The following is a 21,696-nucleotide window of genomic DNA, read 5'->3' on the forward strand; positions in this document are numbered from 1 at the left end:
TGATTTGGACGTGTACAGAGGAGGGATAGTGAATGTATTGGTAGACGGATGCTGAGGTTGGATAGAGAGAATAGGCTTAGATGGAGAGGGTTGCTCCCTGATGGGAGAAGAAGAAGATTCCTATTTTGATTCATTTACTTTTTTATACACTCACATTCCACATGCTTTTATACAGAATTTTGCATTATGCTCGAACAGCATTTTCTGATTGCAATATTCTGACTCTATATTCGTGTTACTTTTTCACTCCATCTGGTAGCGTTACTGCTTCTGTTCATTTATGCGCATGTGTTTTTTGTTTTTTTTTAATTGTTATCTCCCAGTATTTCAGGATGTTCATTACTTCCTCTTTTCCTTCTCATTTGTTTTCCCTCCTTTTTTCTCGCTAATTAATGAGTCCTCCCTAGACCTGCTCGCCTCCTCGTGGCTCCTGTCCAAATAGCTTCCTATTAAACCTCATGTGATCAATCGTCTATTGTTGTTATTAAGACAGCTTTTATTTTATTTCTTTTATTCATTTATTTTATTGTCAGTTTTCAGTCTGTCGGATTGTCTGGTTTTCTTCCGTCTCGATTCCCCGGTTGTCTTGTGCAGACTTCTCATTTCTGCTGCAATTCTCACGTCATCACAGCAATGGATGTCACCCGTTCGTCCTTGTTCTTATGTTCCGCTGAACAAAAAAAAAAAAAATAAATGAATAAATAAATAATAACGCTCGCTCTTTCATCCGCTAATGCAGAACCGATCGTGAATTTATCTGCTCTCAATGTCAAAACATTCCTGTCATAGTCAAGTGTATTAGAATCACCTGAGTCCTCTACATGATAATAAATAGACCTTTGATTGCAGTGTGTTGTAATCTATCTCATAAATCTAAGTAATCTCATAAAATCTAAGTAACCGAATGCAGTTCAGGGGGTGTGAATTATTATATGGGGTGAAACCCCTGGAAACTCAAGCAGGGCGACCCCTGCTGAATGAGAGCGGCATTTACTGTAAATATTTGCCGCGCTCATTCAGCTTCAATAGGAGGCAATTATATTCCACGTCTTGAAATGTGAACAATAGGGTTGTAAGAACATCCAAATATAACGCCGATGTGAAGGTACAAGGCAAATTTGCTTTTTGCTCCATCGATGCAACTGGATCTATTTGCATGAAAGAAACAAACAATTTGTTAGGAATACCTCTATTTCTAAGAAAGGTCAGTGATACATATGTCAATGAACAGAAACAAATGTTGCCTCATCAGAGATTACAATTATCATTTGTCATTCTTTTAAAAAATAAAGTTTAGAAGCCTCTCCAGGAGAAATCTAGAGTTGCAGACTAAAGGTGGGAGATAAGCCATTTGCGCATGTAGCTCCAAATGGACCGCCGTAGTTGGTGCCATTGTGTCGTTACCGTCAGTTTCAGCCCGAAATGCTAACTATCGGTAACGTCAGTGTCAATCAGCCAGAACCAGGGACGACAGTGCAAACTGGTTCGCGGGGGCCGGTGACGCACATGCCTTTTCACAGTAATAGGAGTAGAGAGTGACAAGCTGGCATCGGTGGCCTAACATGGGTACAACAACACAAGGTAAAAGCACTCCATTTAGCCGTGTAGCCTTGGAGGGGGAGAGAGAGAGACAAGTCGGGGTGGGACGAAGAGGCCGGGATGAAATGATGTGTGTGAATTTCAAATGAGGTTTTACATGCATGAGGGCGTGTTAGCCCGTGATGCGTATTAGTGAAGTAAAGATGACAAGTAAATGCAAGACCAGGAATGCAAGAACAGAAACCGTCACTCCAGAAATTTGTGTTTGCATGTATTGTCACTCACCTATCCATCCATCTGATAAATGAATATCCAATGAAACTATGTGCGTTTGGGATATATCGGGGCAGTGAGAACACAAACTACTATTCATCATTTCAGACATGAATGCATGATGCAACTCAATGTGGTGTCGGAGGGTCGGCCTCTATTCGTGTCTATAAAAAGCTGTGACAGTCGCATGACTCGCAAAAATTTGGTGTACTTCCGTGCTTGGTACTTCCTTTTGCGGATGGTTAAAGCCAAAAATTACCTCATCATTAAACAGTAACTATTGATTTGATCTTATGGCTCATCACAACATTCAAGATGCTATCAGACCAAACTAATCCAATCGGAGCTGTTGATCATTTTGTGGAGGGTTGTGACTAAAAATATGTATTCACTTTTTACCGCCGCTTTTTTTCTCAGTGTGAATCTGTCACCGAGATCTATCGGGGATAACGTGCATCAAATGACGGACGCCCTACTTGCCAACCCCGCCGGTGCGCCTGTGTGAACATCAGAACAAATCCCTGCCACTATATCCATCTTTCCCGCAGAGCGATATTCACGGTATCATCCATTTGACTGTCACCTCATGCGAGGGAAGATAGGAAGATAAAATAGGATCAAAAACTAACAAATCGAGGTCATCGGATACCCTTTCAGGTTCATTTTACTTTAAAATAATTCAATTTAATCCTATTCTGGGGTATTATTTTCAGTTTGATGAATAATCAATTAATTATTGATAATTTTCTTTTAAATTAGATATAAAAATAGAGCATGTCATTAGCCAGTTTGCTATGTTGCTATGCTACAGAGCATGTTACATGATTATTCTTCATTATTATTGAATTTAACTGGCAATCAATATGTTAATGAGTCTTCCAAACTCGGTATAATGTACAACCAATTATCTTTCATACATGCTAAAGAAATTACAGAACAGACATGTCCAAATCTAAAATTGCTGGCAGATGCATGCAGCATTTACTTGACAGTACATGCAAAGCCTTAGTCATGCAACTCCACTGTGAGACACACTCACTCACAAACACACACCCACTTGCCTGAGGCTGTGTTGGTGGCTGCCATCAGCACAGTCCATTCAAAGGGGATGCAAAAGGATTCACATATAAATGGTAGAGCAAAAAAAAAAAAAAAATGGTGTGACTTCCCCACATTTTCAACTAATGCTGAAACCGTGGTTTTTGTTGTTTCAATGAGTTGTTGTCGCCGCGGCACAGTTACGTGTAAAGCCGACAGTTTTAGTGAGGATTTTAAAATCTCCCTGGCTCCATTGCCCATTTTTACTTATTCATAGTTGCTATAAACAGGTCATCTTACTGTGACTCCTGGGAATGAAGTTGATGCATGGGATCCTGCATTATCTGGTTGAGGCAACTAAAATAAAATGAAATAAAATAAAATAAAATAAAATAATTAAGAGAAAAAAAAAAAACAACATAGCCTCATTGTCATTAAGATTTTGTTATGATAAAGTGGATATGCCATTTGACTTACAAGTGTCATTTCTGTTCCTGGAATTTAAGTTAAAATGTCTTGTTATACATTTCCAGCTGATTCCTCAGCTGATTTTTTTTTTTTTACTCGTAAATCATTTCCGGTTTTTCATAATTAAATCCTTTTTTGGCAACATTTTGCTTTGGTTGTCAAAAGTAACTAACTGCCAATTCGTCATCAAGATGTTTCCAAGAAGACACTGATCTGTGTTTAAATACAGGATTTTTGTCAGACTTTTCAATAGTTAAACTAACAAAAAAAAACAATATCCCAGATATGATATGACAAAATTATATGAATTGGAAACCTTAGTGTCTTTGTTGGTTTGTTTATTTTTATTTCACTTTATATTATTTTTAACAGGATCTTATACCCTCATTTCTGTAAATTGACCAATAAGTCTACAATTTGTCCAGCAGGTAATTTTAAATATCAGTTTCAACCCATTTTGAGTTCATCCCTTAACCCTGGCTGTAGCACAGGCCGTCAATTGACATCTTACTTTGCATCTGATGCACATTTGCTTGGCTTAGTGATGTGAGCAGGTAATGATATCAATAAGCAATGACTGGTGTGGTCTGGTTTCACAGGGCATTGACAGGCCCCTTGATACGCTCATTGGGAACAATTAGCATCAGTGAGCAGCACTAATGTGGTTTTGAGTGATGACGGTGATCCATGTCTGAATTTGTGTGTGTGTGTGTGTGGGGTGGGTGGGTGGGTGAGTCATCATCATCATTATCCAGTCCAGAAGTACCAACTCTCTGATTCAAACACTCCCGTGAACACACACTGGCAAGTCATGCATGCACACACAGGTTTGCCAAATCCATTTGGCACAGCTAAACGGCTTTGGGTCACCATGTATGGACTGCAGTATGTGCTTGTACTGCAAAAATAAGGATGTGAGAACAAAAATGATGTCATTTGCTTATTGACTTCATGTATAGGGAATACATAAAAAAAAACAATTAACAGGCAAAATTCCATACTTCTCAAAACCGAACCCATTCATTGAAATATGGTTGGCTTCTGTCATGGGAACAGGCGAGGTTATCTCTTTATTCCAAATCCTCTATTTTTATTTTTTTTATTTTTTTTTACTGAATAACTACTACCAGCTATGCACCCCTCAGCTGATCCAGGGCAAATATAGGTTTTGATATTAGGCACCGTAAGGTCAGTGCCCCAAATATGTGTCGCATCAAATGAAAACCCGCCAATGTTCAACTGGGTTTCAATTGAAAAAAACAATTGATTTCACGAAGAATTTGTTTTCATGAGAATTGGAGAACGTATAGTCTTTGATTTCAGTATATTGTCATTCCCATTACATTTTGGGCGTTGTGCTGGTGTAGCGGTTAGCGCCTGCACCTCATAGCAACAAGGCTCCTGGTCCAATTCCAATAGGAAGCCTTTATGTGTGGAGTTTGCGTGTCTTCCCCGCTGCGTTTGCATGCCTTTCGTTCTGTCTGGGTGAACGGTTGGATGTCTCTATATGTGGCTCTGTGACTGATGGGCTGCAGGTGCAGGTCAAACCCTCAAGCCTTTCGGCAACGGCAGCTGGGAAGACCGCGACCCTGAGTGTGGGATAAGTGGTTTAGAGAGCGGATGGACCAATACTTAGAGGTAGTTAGAATTAGCAGACAAATAGAACAAAAAAGACAAGTAATTACAAGCTCAGGAATCGCTGCACTCATTCCAATTATGGGAATAAAAAAAGAAAAATTAAAGTTTGATCAATCCAAACGTCAAAAACTCTTATCCCTGTTACTGGTGGGAGGTTGGACTCATATGCAGACACAGCGCTCCGCACCAAACTGATAGGGGTTGAAACCAAGGTTACTTGGAGGGGAAAACAGGCACGTGAACATGAAGAGGAAAAAACTTGCAAGGGGAATGCAAGGCGGGAACAGGCAGGGTGACGCTCGCATTCACTGCTGGAGAGTTGGGGGCTCGGGTGGGGACGGGCGGCTAGGCGAAAGGCGCTAGCATGCACCGACTAGGAAGAAAGCCCGGTCGGGTCACGAGCGTCTAGGTCAGGGGTGGGCAAACTACGGCCCGCGGGCCGATTTCGGCCCTCACGAGTTTCCAGTGCGGCCCGCCAGCTCTTACCACGAATATCAGCAAAATTTTATCTTAGTCAATATTCATTATGCACTTTATTCTCATCATTAAAATATTATTTTCTTTGGTGTTGCAACATTGTCGATTCAAAATGAATTAATTTAAAGTAAAAAATGAATGGTTTTTTTTTTTATTTCAATGGTATGGTATAAGGCGAAAGTTTTGATTATTGCGGCCCGCTGTCTTAATATACTATCTCCATGCGGCCCGCGGATAAAAAAGTTTGCCCACTTCTGGTCTAGGTCATGGGTGGGCAATCATTTTGGCTGGTGGGCTACATTTCTTATCCAATTTTTATGCGCGGGCCAACTAGGTGAACAAAATGAAAATTGCAATTTAGATATTTCAATTTCTTTTTGGCATTTTATTTCAATTTTAAAATCATTAATAATAATATGAATGTACCAACTGACATTATTTTGGAAGGAAATTAAAGGAAAAAAAAAATAAAATTCAATATTGATAGAAAATAGTTTGGCGGGACGGCTAAAAAAGCAAATTGGGGCCGTAAAATGCCCAAGTCTGGGCTCGATGGAAGGCGCTAGCATACACCAACGAAGCAGAATCCCAGTGGCGTCGCAGGTGGCCAGGCAAGAGGCGCTGGCGTAAAATGTTAAGGGAAAGGAGCGAAAGGGGAGGGAAGCATCGGAGACACAAAAAGTAGGAATAGTGAGTGATGCTGCAGCAGACAGAGGGAAATTTGCGATCGACCCAGCATCCAGTGAGACTTAAAGCACCTTTTAAACCTTCCGTGATTGCCGTTAACCTGGGTCAGGGAGCCTGATCCCAACCCTGACAATCCCACTGTAAATTTTAGATGTCAATATCATGTTTTTTTTCTGACTATAATTTTTTTTTTTTTTTTTTTTATCAACCTGTTTTTCATTCCTCATCCAAGTTCTTTATTTGCAAGTTGCAAAGCGACATCTCTCCGATGCAGAATTGACATTTTCAAAAACTTATTTTAAACTTAACATGATGGTGATAACCCAAACCCCGACAGACACACATGAGACATTGGCTATGTACTTTTAGTTCATGTAAAATTAACTTAAGGCGTTTTGATATTGCTCCATTTATTTCAGGTGTAAAAGTATCATTTAGCTTTCTGCATGTGCGTGCTACTGTTTATCTGAACTAGTGCACAAGAAAATATCCAGGAATGGATCAGAATTTTGTTTTTTTTATTGTGCAATTTGCACCAAATTTGCTGCCAAATCAGCACTTTTTCTGGAAAAAGACCCAACCATTAAAATCTCAGCAGGTGAGAGCAGATGATGTGGATCCTTTGCCAACACTGCAGCACATTGTAATAGTAATCGTTTTATGCTACAAATGAGAATATTTTTGAGCAAAGTTTATTTGTTATTTATGAGTGTCAATGAACAGTACTAATGTGCTTTCCAGTAATATCGGCTTTATTTTTCTGACTGTGCCCTTTTGCTTTATTAAGGGCGTTTTATGGCTTCAGTTACATAATAATGATGTGCTATAAAATCTCAGTGTTGCAGTAGCATCAATATCTTCGGCAAAGATAATGATATTTTTGATGCTCAGCCCCGCGAAATAACGAGAGAATTACGACTTTTTTAATATTCTTTTTCTATGTATTTATTTTTATTTGTTTATTCTCTTACTATCTTTTTTCACTCCCCCTTTTTTCTCCGCCTCAGCTGGGATCCACTAAGAACAGTTGCTATCCAGCGGGGGTTTGAGTCTGGCTTGCTGGGTTCTTTGGTACGAGAGGGTCTGAGTCGTGACAAGGAGTGTGTGCGTGCGTGTGTGTGTGTGTGTGTGTGTGTGTGTGTGTGTGTGTGTGTGTGTGTGTGTGCGTGTGTGTGTGTGTGTGTGTGTGTGTGTGTGCGTGTGTATTCGTCCGTGGTCATGCCTCTGTGTAAGCGTATGAATCAGCTTGCAGACATTTGCCCAGGATTTTTGCCTCTTTAGATCCTGCAAGCCTGATACCTCTTTAAACAATACAAATACTTATTTGAAAATCTAAATACATTGTACTTGTACCTTTAATTTTTTAAGCAGGTTGATACAAAATATAGGTCAAACAGTAGCACGTACTCATCTTGTAATGGTAATGAGACAAATGTAGGACACGCTCACAGCTCACTTCCTTTAAGGTCTGTTCCTGATTACTGTAACACTAATTAGAACCCGGCTAGCGTTGCAGTTCTTCATCGCTTCGGTTTGTAATTGGCCTCTTCCTAAAACGCATGCCTGGGCTTTGTTAATATCAGATAAGTGTACAGCACGATGCCCTGTTATCCATTATGGACCATCTGTCATTTCAGTCAAACGCCATCTTAAATTTGCATTTCATGAGGAAGGAAAACATCCATTTATCACTGAATATTATATCATCTTACACTCATTTGTCTTTAGATATTACGATACAGACACGATCATGTTAAAATTAGGCGCATGTAAATATTAGTGTACATGCCATTCACAACATTCGCAGCAATACAATATAATATATAATAATGTGCAGCAATGTAGTATGGATGCAAACAGGGGAATGTAACTTTCCATTAAATAACAGCTTTATTTATTTGTTTCTCTTTATTTTTTCAGTTGTTTTCACAGAATATTCAACTTCGCCAACAATCATACTGTCTTAAAATCAGTATATTGGTAACACCAGGCAATGTCCTGTCCACAAATGTTATCTTGGAACATAACATGACAATGTCTTGCGTTGGTTCATCCTGATGATGAAATAGGACCACCTTATCCTGAAATTTCTTGGATATCATATGGTTTGCTTTGACATTTTGTTTTTCCTCCTATATTAGTAATCAGGGAATTGGTCAGCCAGAATTTCTAGATTCTCCAGGAAATAGAAGCAGTGTCTTAGTCACTCTGTGTAAGTTCAGTGTGTATACGAGTGGAGTAACAGTGTGAAATAGCATTCATACCCTCCAAATGACACTAAATCATCTTTTATTCATTTGTACGATCAAATCTCTTGCAAAACTACCTTTGAAACTGAAAAAAAAAAAAAAAATATGGAACGTCCTCTTTTCTGTCCTGCACTTTGTTGAGCAGATTTATCACTCAAGGTTCACCACCATAGTATTGTAGTGTTGGAAAAAAAAAATGGTGGGCCCATCTTTCTATTAAAAAGCTTTGATTATTATCATGATTATTTTTATGATGTAGAATGATTCCTATTGCTAATTATAGTATGTTATGTTGCCTTGGATTGAAAATGATGTTATTCTTGTAACTGGACTTGATTTTCTTCTGTTAAAGAGAGTTCTTCAACTGAAGTGAGGCAGCCTCGCAGATGAGAGGTGAAATGTCTTCAAGGGAAGAAAATCAAGTCTGGTTAAGATTTTGACAAGAAGTGACCATTACCTGAATGACTGAGAACCTCCAGAGAAAAAATAATGAATAATGAAATAATGTAATTGCAGCATCCATGACAGTTACTCATAGTAACAATGAGATTATGGGCGCTACCAGCTGCACTACAGTGTATGCTGAAGTTATTGTTCTTTTTTGGGCTGTACATTGACTTTATTGGCCAAGTGCGATTTCAACTTTCCCCTTCCTGTTCAGAGGACCAGACTGCACGGTGGAATGCCGCTTGAGCTTGGAAGTCTTTCTAACACAACAACTTTGTCTGATCTGGCTCTCAAAATGCATCACTAGTGCTCAACTGAACACATCTCTTTTTTGTAGACGAGTGTCGCCTGTTCAGCCTTGCAAGCCAAAGCAGGAGACCAAGTCAGAGAACAGTGTCAGAAGACGTGGTTCTTGAATGTGTCACTGCCGCTCAGTTCAACACCTCGGGGTGCTGTTGACGAGCTAAAAGTGTCTCAATATGCTGCCAAACCCCACTGTCTATCTTGAGGGGATGGCCAGGATGAAAATTGGGTCATTGATTTTTCGAAATTTGAATAAAAAAAAGGATACGCCTAATTTTATTTTATTTTATTTTATTTTATTTTATTTTATTTTATTTTATTTTATTTTATTTCATTTTATTTTATTTTATTTTATTTTATTTTATTTATCATTTATCACCTTGTTCCAGCGGCACGATTGGTTTTCTTTTCTCTCTGGGGTTCCTTACATGACGCATTCATTCCTCTGATGCACATTCGGCCGGTTTTTATTTTTGCCTCTTTTTCCCATTGTCTGTTTATGTGATTATATCTACACAATTTCCTTATATAAACATTAATAACTTAACAATGGAATGAATTGGTTCATGTATATCGGAGGTCTTGGCCAGTAATGATGGAACAGTCAAAGCCAGATCATACTAGTAAAAACATATGTCACTTTTGTCCCGACCCCACACACACACACACACACACACACACACACACACACACAGTCGCAAAAAATCAACTTGAGAAGTGTATTTGACACCTTATGAAAGTCACATAGAGACATGAGGACGCAATAGTAGATGTGAAGTTCTGGTTGAATGGTGGAAGCGGAAATGACAGTGTCGTTCCTTGTAGAGAGAGTCATTTGTTTTTCTTTGCAGAAATGAAGTCTGTAGCTGCTTGGCCAGACAAACAAGAAAATATAGTTAAAAAGTGCACATTTCCCTGCAAAAGAAACATAATCGTGTATGATTCACAGCTTCTTTCTTTTTTTCTTTTCCTTTTTTTCAACGATCATCCCATCCTGAGGGTCTCAAATAAGCTGAGTAATTCAAAAGACTCATTCAGAATGCAGTCATCTCCAGCCACTGACACTGCTCTGTTTGGTCATCTATGACATTACCCTCGAAGCCTTGGCAGAGGGCAGGCAAGAGATAATATTTAAATACTGTCAATTCAAAGCCTAAATTAAACCCTAAAAATCGTACTCTCCTTTTCAAATAGCCTCTCTGTTTTATGTGGTACAAGTTGGAGGAACAGAAAGAGTGTTGGGTTGAGTAGGAGACACTCAGCACTCGGTTTAATGGATCACCTCATAATATCCCATAGCAGTCGTAACTTTATAGACTTTCTGAAAATGTAATTTAAATCCACGGATGATACATTTGAACAAAAGCGCAGGATGAAGGGCGGAAGTTTATAGTGAATCTCTGGAGCACTTTTTATTACATTTTTTTGTTTTCATGCCGGAAGATAAAAAAATTTGCTGAATGTGTCAGATATGCCTTCGTTCACCGAATGAGCAAGAAAAAAAGCTCAACTTTGGTCTCCTTCCCAAAATGCATATTTAAATTTTTTTTTAACACCTTTTTTGGATAACTGATAAAGTAATTCAAAATGCACGTCCTTCTCCCAAGGGGATCTTAAATGCAATCACCAAAAAAGATAAAATAAAATAAAATAAAATAAAATAAAATAAAATAATTAAAAAAACACAATATTTTCCATATACAAACTGTTCTGTTTTTGTAAAACTTGATTTGATCCAAAGACAGTGCTACATTTGTTTTCATATTCCAAGTCTTGGAATAAAAATATGCACTTGAACCAACATATTGATATATTACAACATAATTCATATGCGAAAAAAAAAAAAAAATCGTACACTCAAATGCAGCAGTTAGGAAACAACAGAGATGAAAATCCTGTTGAAATTAACTGAGATGCCACAGATCCTAAATTAACCTCTGCTGTCAGATGTGATTATAAGTAGAAAGCCCACTCTCTGCTCAGGAAACAATGAATCATACTCTTCAGCAGTTGTCTGCTATTTACTCAGCACTTGCTGGATTAGCTGACTCCGTAACGATACAAAAAACAGACATTGGCAACAGGAAGGTCAAAATTAATGTATACTTTATCACAGATGTAATGTCTTGGGCACAGGGAGGTGCATCAGGAATATTTTCTGCTCTTTTTGCTTCTCTGCCCTCCATGTTTGTAGATATACATCCACGGCTGGAGCTTAAATATCTCCATCTCCAAATGGGATACGACCATATAACGTCAAGCGCTATTGTAATAATCTAGTAAAAGATCATCGTCGTACTCTTATCGTTTTCTTTGTCCGCCGTGACCGGTCGAGGCAGAAGGCCGCCCACATTCAGCTCGAATCTGAAAAATTGGCTTTCTGTGACTCATTTTATGTAGCTTAAAGTGTCATGATACATGTTTTTTATTGTGATTTGGTGCTGTATAAATAAAAACTGACTTTGACTTGATTTGATTTGAGGAGACGTCTGAGAAGAAGTGAAGCACACTGAGAGGGAAGGAAGGCAATGTGTTTGTCAGCTTCGCCTCTTCTTTTAGGGCACATATCAGTTATACTCGAGTCAACGCTGTAATCAGTTAAAACTGAAAATAACACTACGCAACTTATATTCTGAATTTATGTTTAGGTTTACAGTTTTACGACATGTTTTGGTGGAATATTTGTAGTGTCAGTGTAGGTTCAAGTACATCAGCAACGGAAAATTCTATTTATAAATATCAAACCCTTTTAGGTAGAGTAGACATTTTTGAAAAGATGACATTAAAAACAAGGATAAATTGATTTAAAATATTGTCCTTTTATATAGTTTAAATATTAAGTGTGCTTGTAAACAGAACTGCCAAAAATGTGGCGTTCTATTTAGTAGTGTTCAATTGCAAACTACGTATTGGACGCTTTTTTAAATTTCACCTATTTCATGTTTTATTTTTGTTATCTGTAATTTTTTGAGGGATCAGGCACCTTTTTCCTAGATCTAACCTTATTTGATCTCAAAGTTATTTGTATTTCTATGTCTAGGGGATAATCTTGTTTTTGTCATTGTTTTTTGTAAACAGTTTTATTAGCCACTTGGCAGTCTTTTTTTCTAATTATTCATTTTTACTGATTTCAAATGACAAGGTCTGGGATTTTTTTTCCCCAGTCTAAATTTAGTTCATGATTAGTTCATAATTTTGAAGGGATTAAAAGACATATTCACAAAATATTCACGTATATATCGCGATATCACCCCGGCATATTTCTAAAAAAATGTGCAGCTCCAGCTTGAAAAAAAAAAAAAAAGATGTTTCCATTTTAATAGACCTTTAATGATCAATACGCACTGCCATTTACTGACGTGGAAAGCCCAGTCCTGATAATACACTCGGTGCTCGGTTGTCATGCATTACCCGATATCACGGGAAACACAAAGTAGCGGGTGTAGTATAACAGTGACCAAGTGAGCCCTCAACTATTTTATGGTCCAATGAAAATTCATTTGATCTTTGTCCCGATGTATCCTAGCAACCAGGTATTTTCAATAAATGTGATTTGTCCATACTGCGGGTCCTCCGATCCCTGACCCATCAGTGAATACTTGCGATTGGCAGATACTGTAGAGAGGCAGGGGGCGGGTGAGTGGACGGAGGGAGGGTCATGAAAGAGCCGAGCAGAAGGGAAGTGTTTGTGGGCTACATTGCTGGATGTATCTTGAATAGGACTGAGCCTCTCGGCAAATCCAGGGGAAAAAGGCAGTCGCGTCGTTCGCGTAAGGGTTAAAAAAGATCCACCGCTTGCGTTCTGACGTTACATCGACGATGCAGAGGAGGCACTCGGCGAGCATCATGGGACGACCTCAGGTGTGGTATGGGGTTAATGTTGTCTGGGCAGTGTATGCACGCACAAGTACAAGTGACTTTTTTGTGACTGCGCCTTTATATAGAGGAGGTATTTAATCGGTGATGATAAGCTGGTTTAAATAGGACAACCTGAAGCCTTGTCTAAATTAAGGTTCTTGATACAGCCTAGTTTTTAGGTCAATGATGGGGTTGGAGAGCTGAACGCTCATCTGTGCCGTCGGAGGTTTCAGTGTCACCGTTGTTTTTTTCATCTCGGTTGAACGTTACGTACCAGATCGAAATTATAGAAGGAAACAGAAAGTTCATTATCGCAAAACTCAACAGTTATTTTGATACCGCATTATCCACTGAGTTCAAAATGCCATGAAAACATGATGATTTCTGATGATCCGATATACAATTCTAACAATCGGTCGTCTCAAAATCGTCTGCAGCTGCCCTGCTGTCCTGCAACTGTGCAGTCTTTCCATTGCATCCAGCACATGAACTTGGCCCTCCGGTATGCAACCAAGTCCCCTCCTCCTTCAGCATTAAAGTGGGTTGCGGGGGTGGGGGGGAAGGGGAAGGAGGAGGGGGGGGGTCTTTAAATATGAAGCATTCTGGACTGGAATAAATAGGCAGCTCCGCTCTACTGCAGCATCGTTTGTCGGGTTTTATTGTGGATCATGCTCTGGAGGAGCTCAGCTGGCCCTGCAAGTTCCCGTTTTCATTTGACTGGCCATGGCTTGCCTGTGGACTCATCTCCTCTCTTCCTCCGCCTCTTTCTATCATTCTTTCTCTCTCTCTCTTGCCCTCTTTCTTTATCTTTCTCCGCTCTAACCATCTGCCTTCATGCCTGATCTGACTACACATCTCCTTGAGGTCTCTCGGGAGGAGGGGGATGAAGGATAACTGAAAAAGTAGGAGCAGGCTAATACTGGAGAAACTGAATGAAATCACTTGAGACAGTCGTGGCTTACCAATGCACCTGCCTCTGTTTTTAGTTTTTAAATGTTGGCAGGTGGAATAAAAAAAACAAGATGTCAGAAAAAAAGTTCCTCCTCATGGAGGAGGAGGAGGAGGAGGAGGAGGAAAAAGTTCCCTTATCGACAAATTGGATTTAGTGCAGTGGGAACCAATTCAGTGACTAACTGAATTTTTGACTTCCGCTTCCCCGCTGGAGATTAAAAACATAGCATCAGATAAAAACATGAGATTTTTGTGGACTAGACTAGACGGGAAACTTTTATCAATTAATCCAAGAAATTTAAAAAAAAAAAAAACATTTTTGATGGAAGAAGAAAGTAGGGAAATTATGCATTGCATTAAAATGTTTTCTCCTGCATCAATAATGAGTGTGTGTGTGTGTGTATGAGCATGTGCTTGCAAGCATGCGTACATGTTTCATCTTCAAATGTGACCCTATGCTGGGTGCCTGCTTTGGAGGATCACTTGGAAAGTCTAAGGAAATTCGAAATAAATATGTATGATTAATGGGATTTCCTGCAGTAAGGTATCAGTTGTGTGTTCCAGGATGGGCGAAAACAAAATTTATGATCCAATCCAGTACAGTAGCCCGGTAATGACATCCACAAAGCAGTTTTGGGACGATATCCGAGCTAATTTAATGTTTGGGTTTATTGTTATCGTTGTAAACCACTGTTATTTCTGTTGATTCAACCACGTCCTTCAAGCCGCACCCTAAACTAACATTGCTTCACAAAATCGCCCGAACCGCTGATCTAAATCAGCGCGTCTATTTTTAGGAGTTTGATGCACACACCTGCTTATCAGTGTACAGCATCGCAGGTCAGAACCTTCACATTGTCTTCTGTTACCGTGCGCTGCATTTGTTCAGGGATTATGACCCGTAATTCTATGAGAAACATGTACCGTATTACCCTGAAAGCCCAACAGACGTATCTCCCGGGGAGCTTCTGCTACACACGCGCCTGTGTGCATACACCCATCAGCGCCCACGTGTGTGTGTGTGTGTGTGTGTGTGTGTGTGTGCTGTTGATTCTCTCATTGACTGGCGACCTCCCCCACGCCCCATTGTCTCCCGTGGGCCTTTATGCTGCGAGGAATCAATAACCTTCTCCCTCCCATTGCCTTACTGCCATGTCTTTACCGGCACAGTGATCTGTAGTAGTTGATCTGCTCAATTTCCATGCGTGTTAGGCTGGATGTATTTATTTATATTTGTTAAGGAGTTGTTTTAAACATCAATGTATAGAGCTGAAGCAATTATGAGCTGTAAAAACAAAGTATTATCCCTGAAACATTCAACCAAAATCCCGTCCACATGCCCTCACTCCAAAGCTGCTAATATTGTTTGACGCAAAAATACAAAAGTGTGTGTGCGCACTCATACGCGCACTCACACACACACACACACACAAAATAAAACTCTCTATCTCACCCACTCCCTGGCATTAGCTGAACAGAGTCCATTACTGCCAGGTAATGGGTGAATGTCACAATAGCAGGATGTCATAAAGCTCTGGAGTGGTCTAATGGGTTTTGTTCAGGTTGAGGTGACACATGCACACTCCCACGCGCACACATAAAGACAGGCGCTCTTCCAGGAAACAATCTCCGTGTATTTCTGTTTACGCATCACCCCACAACCCCCTGAGCTCTGACATGTTTGAAGAGCTAACACAATCTGTTTAAGAACGCAAATTATAAGAATAGTCTGTCACCTCGTCTGAACACAGAAGCGTTGTTACCTGTAATCCCCCCTCCTTCCGCCCACTCGTCTTTCTCGTTTTCCCCTTTTCGTTTTTTGACAGCGCGCGATACAGCAACACGCTTGTCAAAAAAGTTTTGAACAACATCAGTACCTAAGTGGGAACAAAAAAAATAAAAAAATAAAAAAAATAGCAACCTCGGGAGGGGCGAAATCCCATGGAAGGATCCGGCTTCTTTGTCTGCAGCTCCTGTGGAGGAAATAATGTACAAGGATGAGGCTACAATCATTTTTTATCAAAGTCTTGCTGTTAGAATCGACTCCAGATTACATTTATATTACCCACAATCAACACTGCATTATTTTTATTTATATTTCCAAGGATGATGTTTTTCCCATAAACAATACGGCATATATTTGTATATATATACACGTATATATATATATACGTATTTATATATTATATATATGTATACATACACATATCATTTTTTTTGATGATATTTGTTTATATAATTCCTACATAGGGCGCAAAACTTGTCCGAAAGCTACATGTAGAATAACTGTCGAATATATATACATAAATAGATAGAAAATTAAATTAAAGAATTGTATACATATCTATGTATACACATGTATGTATACAAATAAAGTATATATACACATTTTAAGATACTGAATATATATAAATATAGCACATATATATAAATATATATATATATATACTAACTATATTTTTATTTATTTATTCTTTTCTGTCAGCAATAAGGTGGTTCATTATTGCTTTGAAATAATGGAAATATGTTTTGGTATTTTTTAATTAGCCTCTTGATCCGTCATTGACAGTGGAACATTATATTTTTCATTCATCAATCACTAATAAAGAATTTTGTTCAATGTTCACATGGAATTAGCTAAACTACTGTTAACCAACAATTGCATATTATTTTTCCTCCCTAACTGTGGAATTGTAGATTCAATTATACCAAGGCAAATACAAAAAGAAAAACAGCTTTTACCTTGTAACATCTGCGGCAGCAAAATTCAACGTATACATTAATGCCTCAAACATGTTTATCCAAACCTCCTGCATAATTTACGAGACCGACAGGGACTTTTAATTTGTTCAAGGTTTTTTATACTGTGTAATGAATGGTTTTAGTTAAGTGGAGAGTATGAATACTTGACACCACGAGCGCTCATCTAGTATTCTAATGCTTTTCCAGTGTTTTTCAACACAGAAATTAAGCATTTTCTCGTGAGGTGGTTTTTCCAGTGATGTTGGAAGAAACACAACATTCTTCTGTGAAAGCGCTTGATGTCTTTACAGTAAATCCATTGTCTACGGCCTTATTTTGTTAAGTTGTTAAGCACATTTATTAATCCGCGCAAGGAAATCCATTCTCTGCATTTGACCCATCCGTACTGTTTTGGAGACGGGATACAGTGTTGTATCAGCTCCAATTGTAATGCAAGTTTGTTTATTACGCCATGTAATAAACGGTTGTCATCGAGCGTGCACTATTAAAAGCGAAACTATAAAATGCCATTTTTAAACCTAACCGTTTTTGTTTTTTTCTATACCGTATTACATTTTCAAAGAAGGATCGGGACTCGAAAATCCTCAATTCCAGATGACGAATTAAAAAATCTTCTGTTCCTCAGAAGCTATTGGCCAATCCTTGCCCTTAACCTGCCCTCAATGAGATAACCAGTTGTGACTGGCACAGGAGGGAAAAGCCAGCGGAAGCCAGACTGAAACCGAGGAGGTCTAGACGTATCTGGGAAACTGAAATGCACCCGAGATCGTCGCGTCCCTCGATCCGAAAGACGAAATATCTATCACAGACCTCCTGTGAGAAAAGAGGAATGTTTTTTTCCCTTTCTATTCGTATATTTTATAGGTATATATTCTGATGACAAGCCATTTACATCCTCAGAGGCCTCTAAAAAACGTTATTTTAAGCTAGAGGTGGTTTGACTAGATGGATATTCTCCACATACTGTGGTTTTCCTCAAGTACTGTTTTTCAGCATCATATCTATTTAGTTTTCCTGATTTTGATCGATCAATTCCTTTTGAAGGATAAATTATGCTGAATGATTTCACTGATGGATGACTGTCTTTGCTCTCTGGACACCTACGTTGCTTTTTCATGCAATGGACGGAGTTTGCACAATAAAGCAAGACAATATATTTGAATTTAAATCAGAAGGCGATATAACAGGAGACACAGTTGTTTTGTAGTTGTTGTTGTTTGTTTTTTTTTAGGAGTACAGCAGGAAACACAAACCTTCTCTGCAGCTGTTCAGATTTACAATCAGGTCAAACTTTCCAAATGGATTAATATTTTTTTTTTTCCAGTTTATTATCATTTTCATGAACATCTGATGATCCGCACTGAAGAAGATGAATCATTTTCTTATTGATTGTTGGATCTATGAAGGTCTCACTTAACATTCAACTGTGATCCGAGGTGATTTCTCACGAGTCCATATACATTTACATCTGTCATAATATTACAGTTAGTAAAAGATTCAATCTTTCTTTGACTTTATCTCAATTAATTTTATGTATTTCAGTGTTTTGACAATACTACATAGGATTTGCACAGCTCATAGATATAGGGGATGTTTCAAAGTGTGTGTGTGTGTGTGTGTGTGTGTGTGTGTATGCACTGAGCGTGTTGTGCGGGTTTGAGGAAAGCGATCAGAAGCTAAAGAGGAGATGATTAGCAATGTTGACATTTACAGGATCCATTATTGAAACCACGCATGCTTGACCTTTGACACAGATAACTGACGGTTAGTTTAGGTGTGAGACGAATCGACGGTCTCTCGCGGAAATTCTTCAAATGACCTTTTTCACAGTAGCCGCTGAACGCGGTTGACCCTTCAAAAGTTGTTTGACATGTTACTTTGATTCATGAAAAGTGTACAAGTGTTACTGTATATGTCTAACCTTCAGAGGAAACTGCTACATTTGCTGGAGTATTTACTACTTGAGGTATAGAATTCAATTTAATTCCCTTATTCTTTCCAGGGATTCTTTTTATTTCAGTTGGTATTGAAACATTTTTGTGTTGAAGTAAGCTCTCCCATTAAACTTAAGCATAAACAAATAGAAAATACATCAGATATGATAGAGAGATTATCCTGCAATGAAAAATTTTTCTTTTTGCCCTTTAAGTCACAACGCTTTCACAGTGTAGTATAACGACAAGTAAATAATGAGAGGAATATTTTACCCAACGCTGCATTTTACAAATAACATCGTAAATTGATAGAATGCACGGCTCACATATTGTAGCATTTATGCTTTCTCAAGTTCACAAATGTAATCTCTTGCAAAGATATAGCGATGAAAATGAGTCTTTTCGGCTTTTCCCTTCAGGGGTCGCCACAGCGAATCAACCTTCTCCATCTAATCCTTTTCTCTGTAACCTCCTCTATTAGATTGGTTTTAAATAATATTTCCAAATGTACATTGTAAAATTATTATATTCTTCGTCTTCTTTTGGCATTTCTTGATAGCCTTGACTTTGACACTTTGCGTTAATTTAATCACATTTGCACCTGTTTTTAGTTTATCTACCGTTTTTTTTAATTTGTACAGCCAATTGCACTTGTTTTTAGTTTTATCCACCCCCTTGTATTTTTTAATTTGATCTTATTTTTACTTGTTTCGAGTTTTATCTACTGCTTCCGTACTGTCTTTAATTTAATCTCATCTTCACCTGCTTTTAGTTTATCTACTGTTTTTTTAATTTGAGCTTATTTTATTGTTGTGCTGTGCTCTGCTTTGCTTGTAAACTTGTCGACCCTGAAAATGAGGGAGACCTCAGTGGTCTTACAAGTATGAATAAAGGTTTGATGATGATAATGATGATATTTTATTGTATTTCTTATTCTCCTCCTTCCTACTATTATCTATTATTGTTATGTTTTACTTGAATGTTTTACTTATTCTTATTCTTATTCTTATTCTTATTCTTATTCTTATTCTTATTCTTATTTCCCTAGCAATGAAGATGAGTGTGTGATTTAATTGGCCACCCTGTCATTAATTTCACATGAAAAGCAAATAAAAACTAACCCCTTTTCAATTTTTTCTTGTTTTCTACCTTCTCCTGCAGTCGTGCGGCACCAGCGTGGTCGTGGACATCGCGGTGATGGGCGAAGCCCACGGTTTGATCTCGGACCTGCTGGCAGACCCTTCGCTGCCCCCGAACACCTGCAGCTCCCTGAAGGCGGTCAGCAGCCTCCTCAGCACCCAGATTAGCCTCCAGCCGTTCCACAGGCCGCACATCCAGACGGCGGCGCACACCTGCTCTGATTCTGAGGACGGGCCGGAAAAGGCGGAGAGGCTGGCCCTTCCAAAGGTCAACTGTGTTTTTCCCGCTTCTCCTCGCTCTTGCGCAAGTGCGAGACAAGTCAAAACAATTAATTAACACAACATTTTTTTACAAGACCTGCACAGACAACTAGGATGACCAGAAATATCAAGAATAAAGGGGTGGTTATTTTAATACCAAATCCGATGACTTACATTCTCCGCTCATCAAATTTATTTCTATATTCCTCACTTGTAAGTGTGCCAAAGCACAAACTATTTCATCATAACATCAGGATATATTCGTGTAATATACTCCATAATGACACCTTTTAGAACAAACTTAAAATCTAAATTCCTGAGAGAAATATCTAAATACGGTGCTTTTATAGTCAACTCTTCGTCGTCCAATTTTGTGCAGATGGTTCTCAAAGAATGAGTCACAGTGCGAAGACTGACCCTGAAAAACGTCAGTTGGGCATTGGCCTCCATCTCAAGAAGAACTGGGACACCCCCAACCCGAGAGTGTTGAAAACGGAGGGTCAGGAGAGAAACCATTTAGCCATTTGGTGAAAACGGATTAACTCCATTATGCAGAAATGCAGACCGTGTCCCACAAAGCTTATATAAATAAAATAAAATAAAATAAAATAAAATAAAATAAAATAAAATAAAATAAAATAAAATAAAATAAAATAAAATAAAATAGAATAAAATAAAATAAAATAAAATGCACTTTCAATCTGTCATACTAAAAATGCCAGATATGAAAATTCTTGAAATGGGAAGTATATTTGGTGTTAATAGGGTTTTACATAGTGGAAGATTTGCAAGATTAAGATATGTATCATTTTATTCTTTTTGCCATGTTTTGTTTAGCGTATTATTTTGAAATCTGGATGACAGGAGAGGATAGATAATAACAGATTCTTTGCAGGATGCAAGGATAGCATCTTTGAAAATCAAATGTAAAATATTTAACATGGGTAACACAACAGACTGGCACAAAAATAAAATCTCCATTCTGTATGAGCACCAATTCTACTCGGAGACGGATTAACGTTATTGCTTGCACATATACCCGGGCCTTACCTCACCCTGCGTGCACCGATCCTATTTTGGCCCCCTCTGTCTGTATCACATGAAGCTGTAATGTAGCTAACAATGATGCACAGGCTTCCAATGGGCTTTTTAATGTTTTACAAGGCCAGTGCTTCAAAATGTATGCAGGCACTTAAGGCAGCAAGGAAACCAAGTAAAGCGTGTGATGCCATGCAGGATCGCCAACCAGAAGAGTGAGCAGCAGGTTTAACACTGCCTGGGTGCACTCAAATGCTTGAGCCACGTTGTGGAACTGAATAAGACGGCGCCTCATTTTTAGCTTATTGAGAGTTTGTGGTTCTGCATGCGGCAATGCCTTAAAGTCGACGATTCAGCGCACTGGCGCTGACCTGTTTTATAGCTTAGAAGCCAGAACAAAAATAACATTTTCAAAGGAGTGTGCTGGAATGGCGATGTGCATTCGTGATCGTGAATCGTGATTCGTGAATCGAGACAGCTTGATTGCCTGCGCTGTTCAAAAACACGTCGCTTATGCTTGTATATATTTACCTACATACCGACCTAAGGATGTCAGGATGAATTAAGATGACTTATTAAGACGTTAAGATAATAATATCTTTACCGAAGCCTCCTACCTCCTAAGTTTTCTTG

At 38.7% G+C, this 21,696-nt stretch overlaps 1 protein-coding gene across 3 annotated transcripts in view; it reads left to right on the forward strand.

Moving 5' to 3' along the window:
• The window catches only part of pde3a (phosphodiesterase 3A, cGMP-inhibited), a 65,900-nt gene that overhangs the window by 22,849 nt on the left and 21,355 nt on the right, over positions 1-21,696 (forward strand). For 2 of the 3 annotated variants that reach the window (XM_086141933.1, XM_086141943.1), the window contains exon 2: positions 19,787-20,032. In XM_086141933.1, coding sequence (XP_085998059.1) covers positions 19,787-20,032 — 246 coding nt within the window. Of the gene's footprint in view, positions 1-12,841; positions 12,981-19,786; positions 20,033-21,696 lie in introns of those variants that run through there. The other variant, XM_086141952.1, reaches the window with a different exon arrangement.

The sequence above is a fragment of the Fistularia commersonii genome, chromosome 3 (assembly GCF_037954325.1).
Source record: "Fistularia commersonii isolate RoL2024-O1a breed Wild chromosome 3, RoL_Fcom_v1.0, whole genome shotgun sequence".
NCBI lineage: Eukaryota > Metazoa > Chordata > Actinopteri > Syngnathiformes > Fistulariidae > Fistularia > Fistularia commersonii.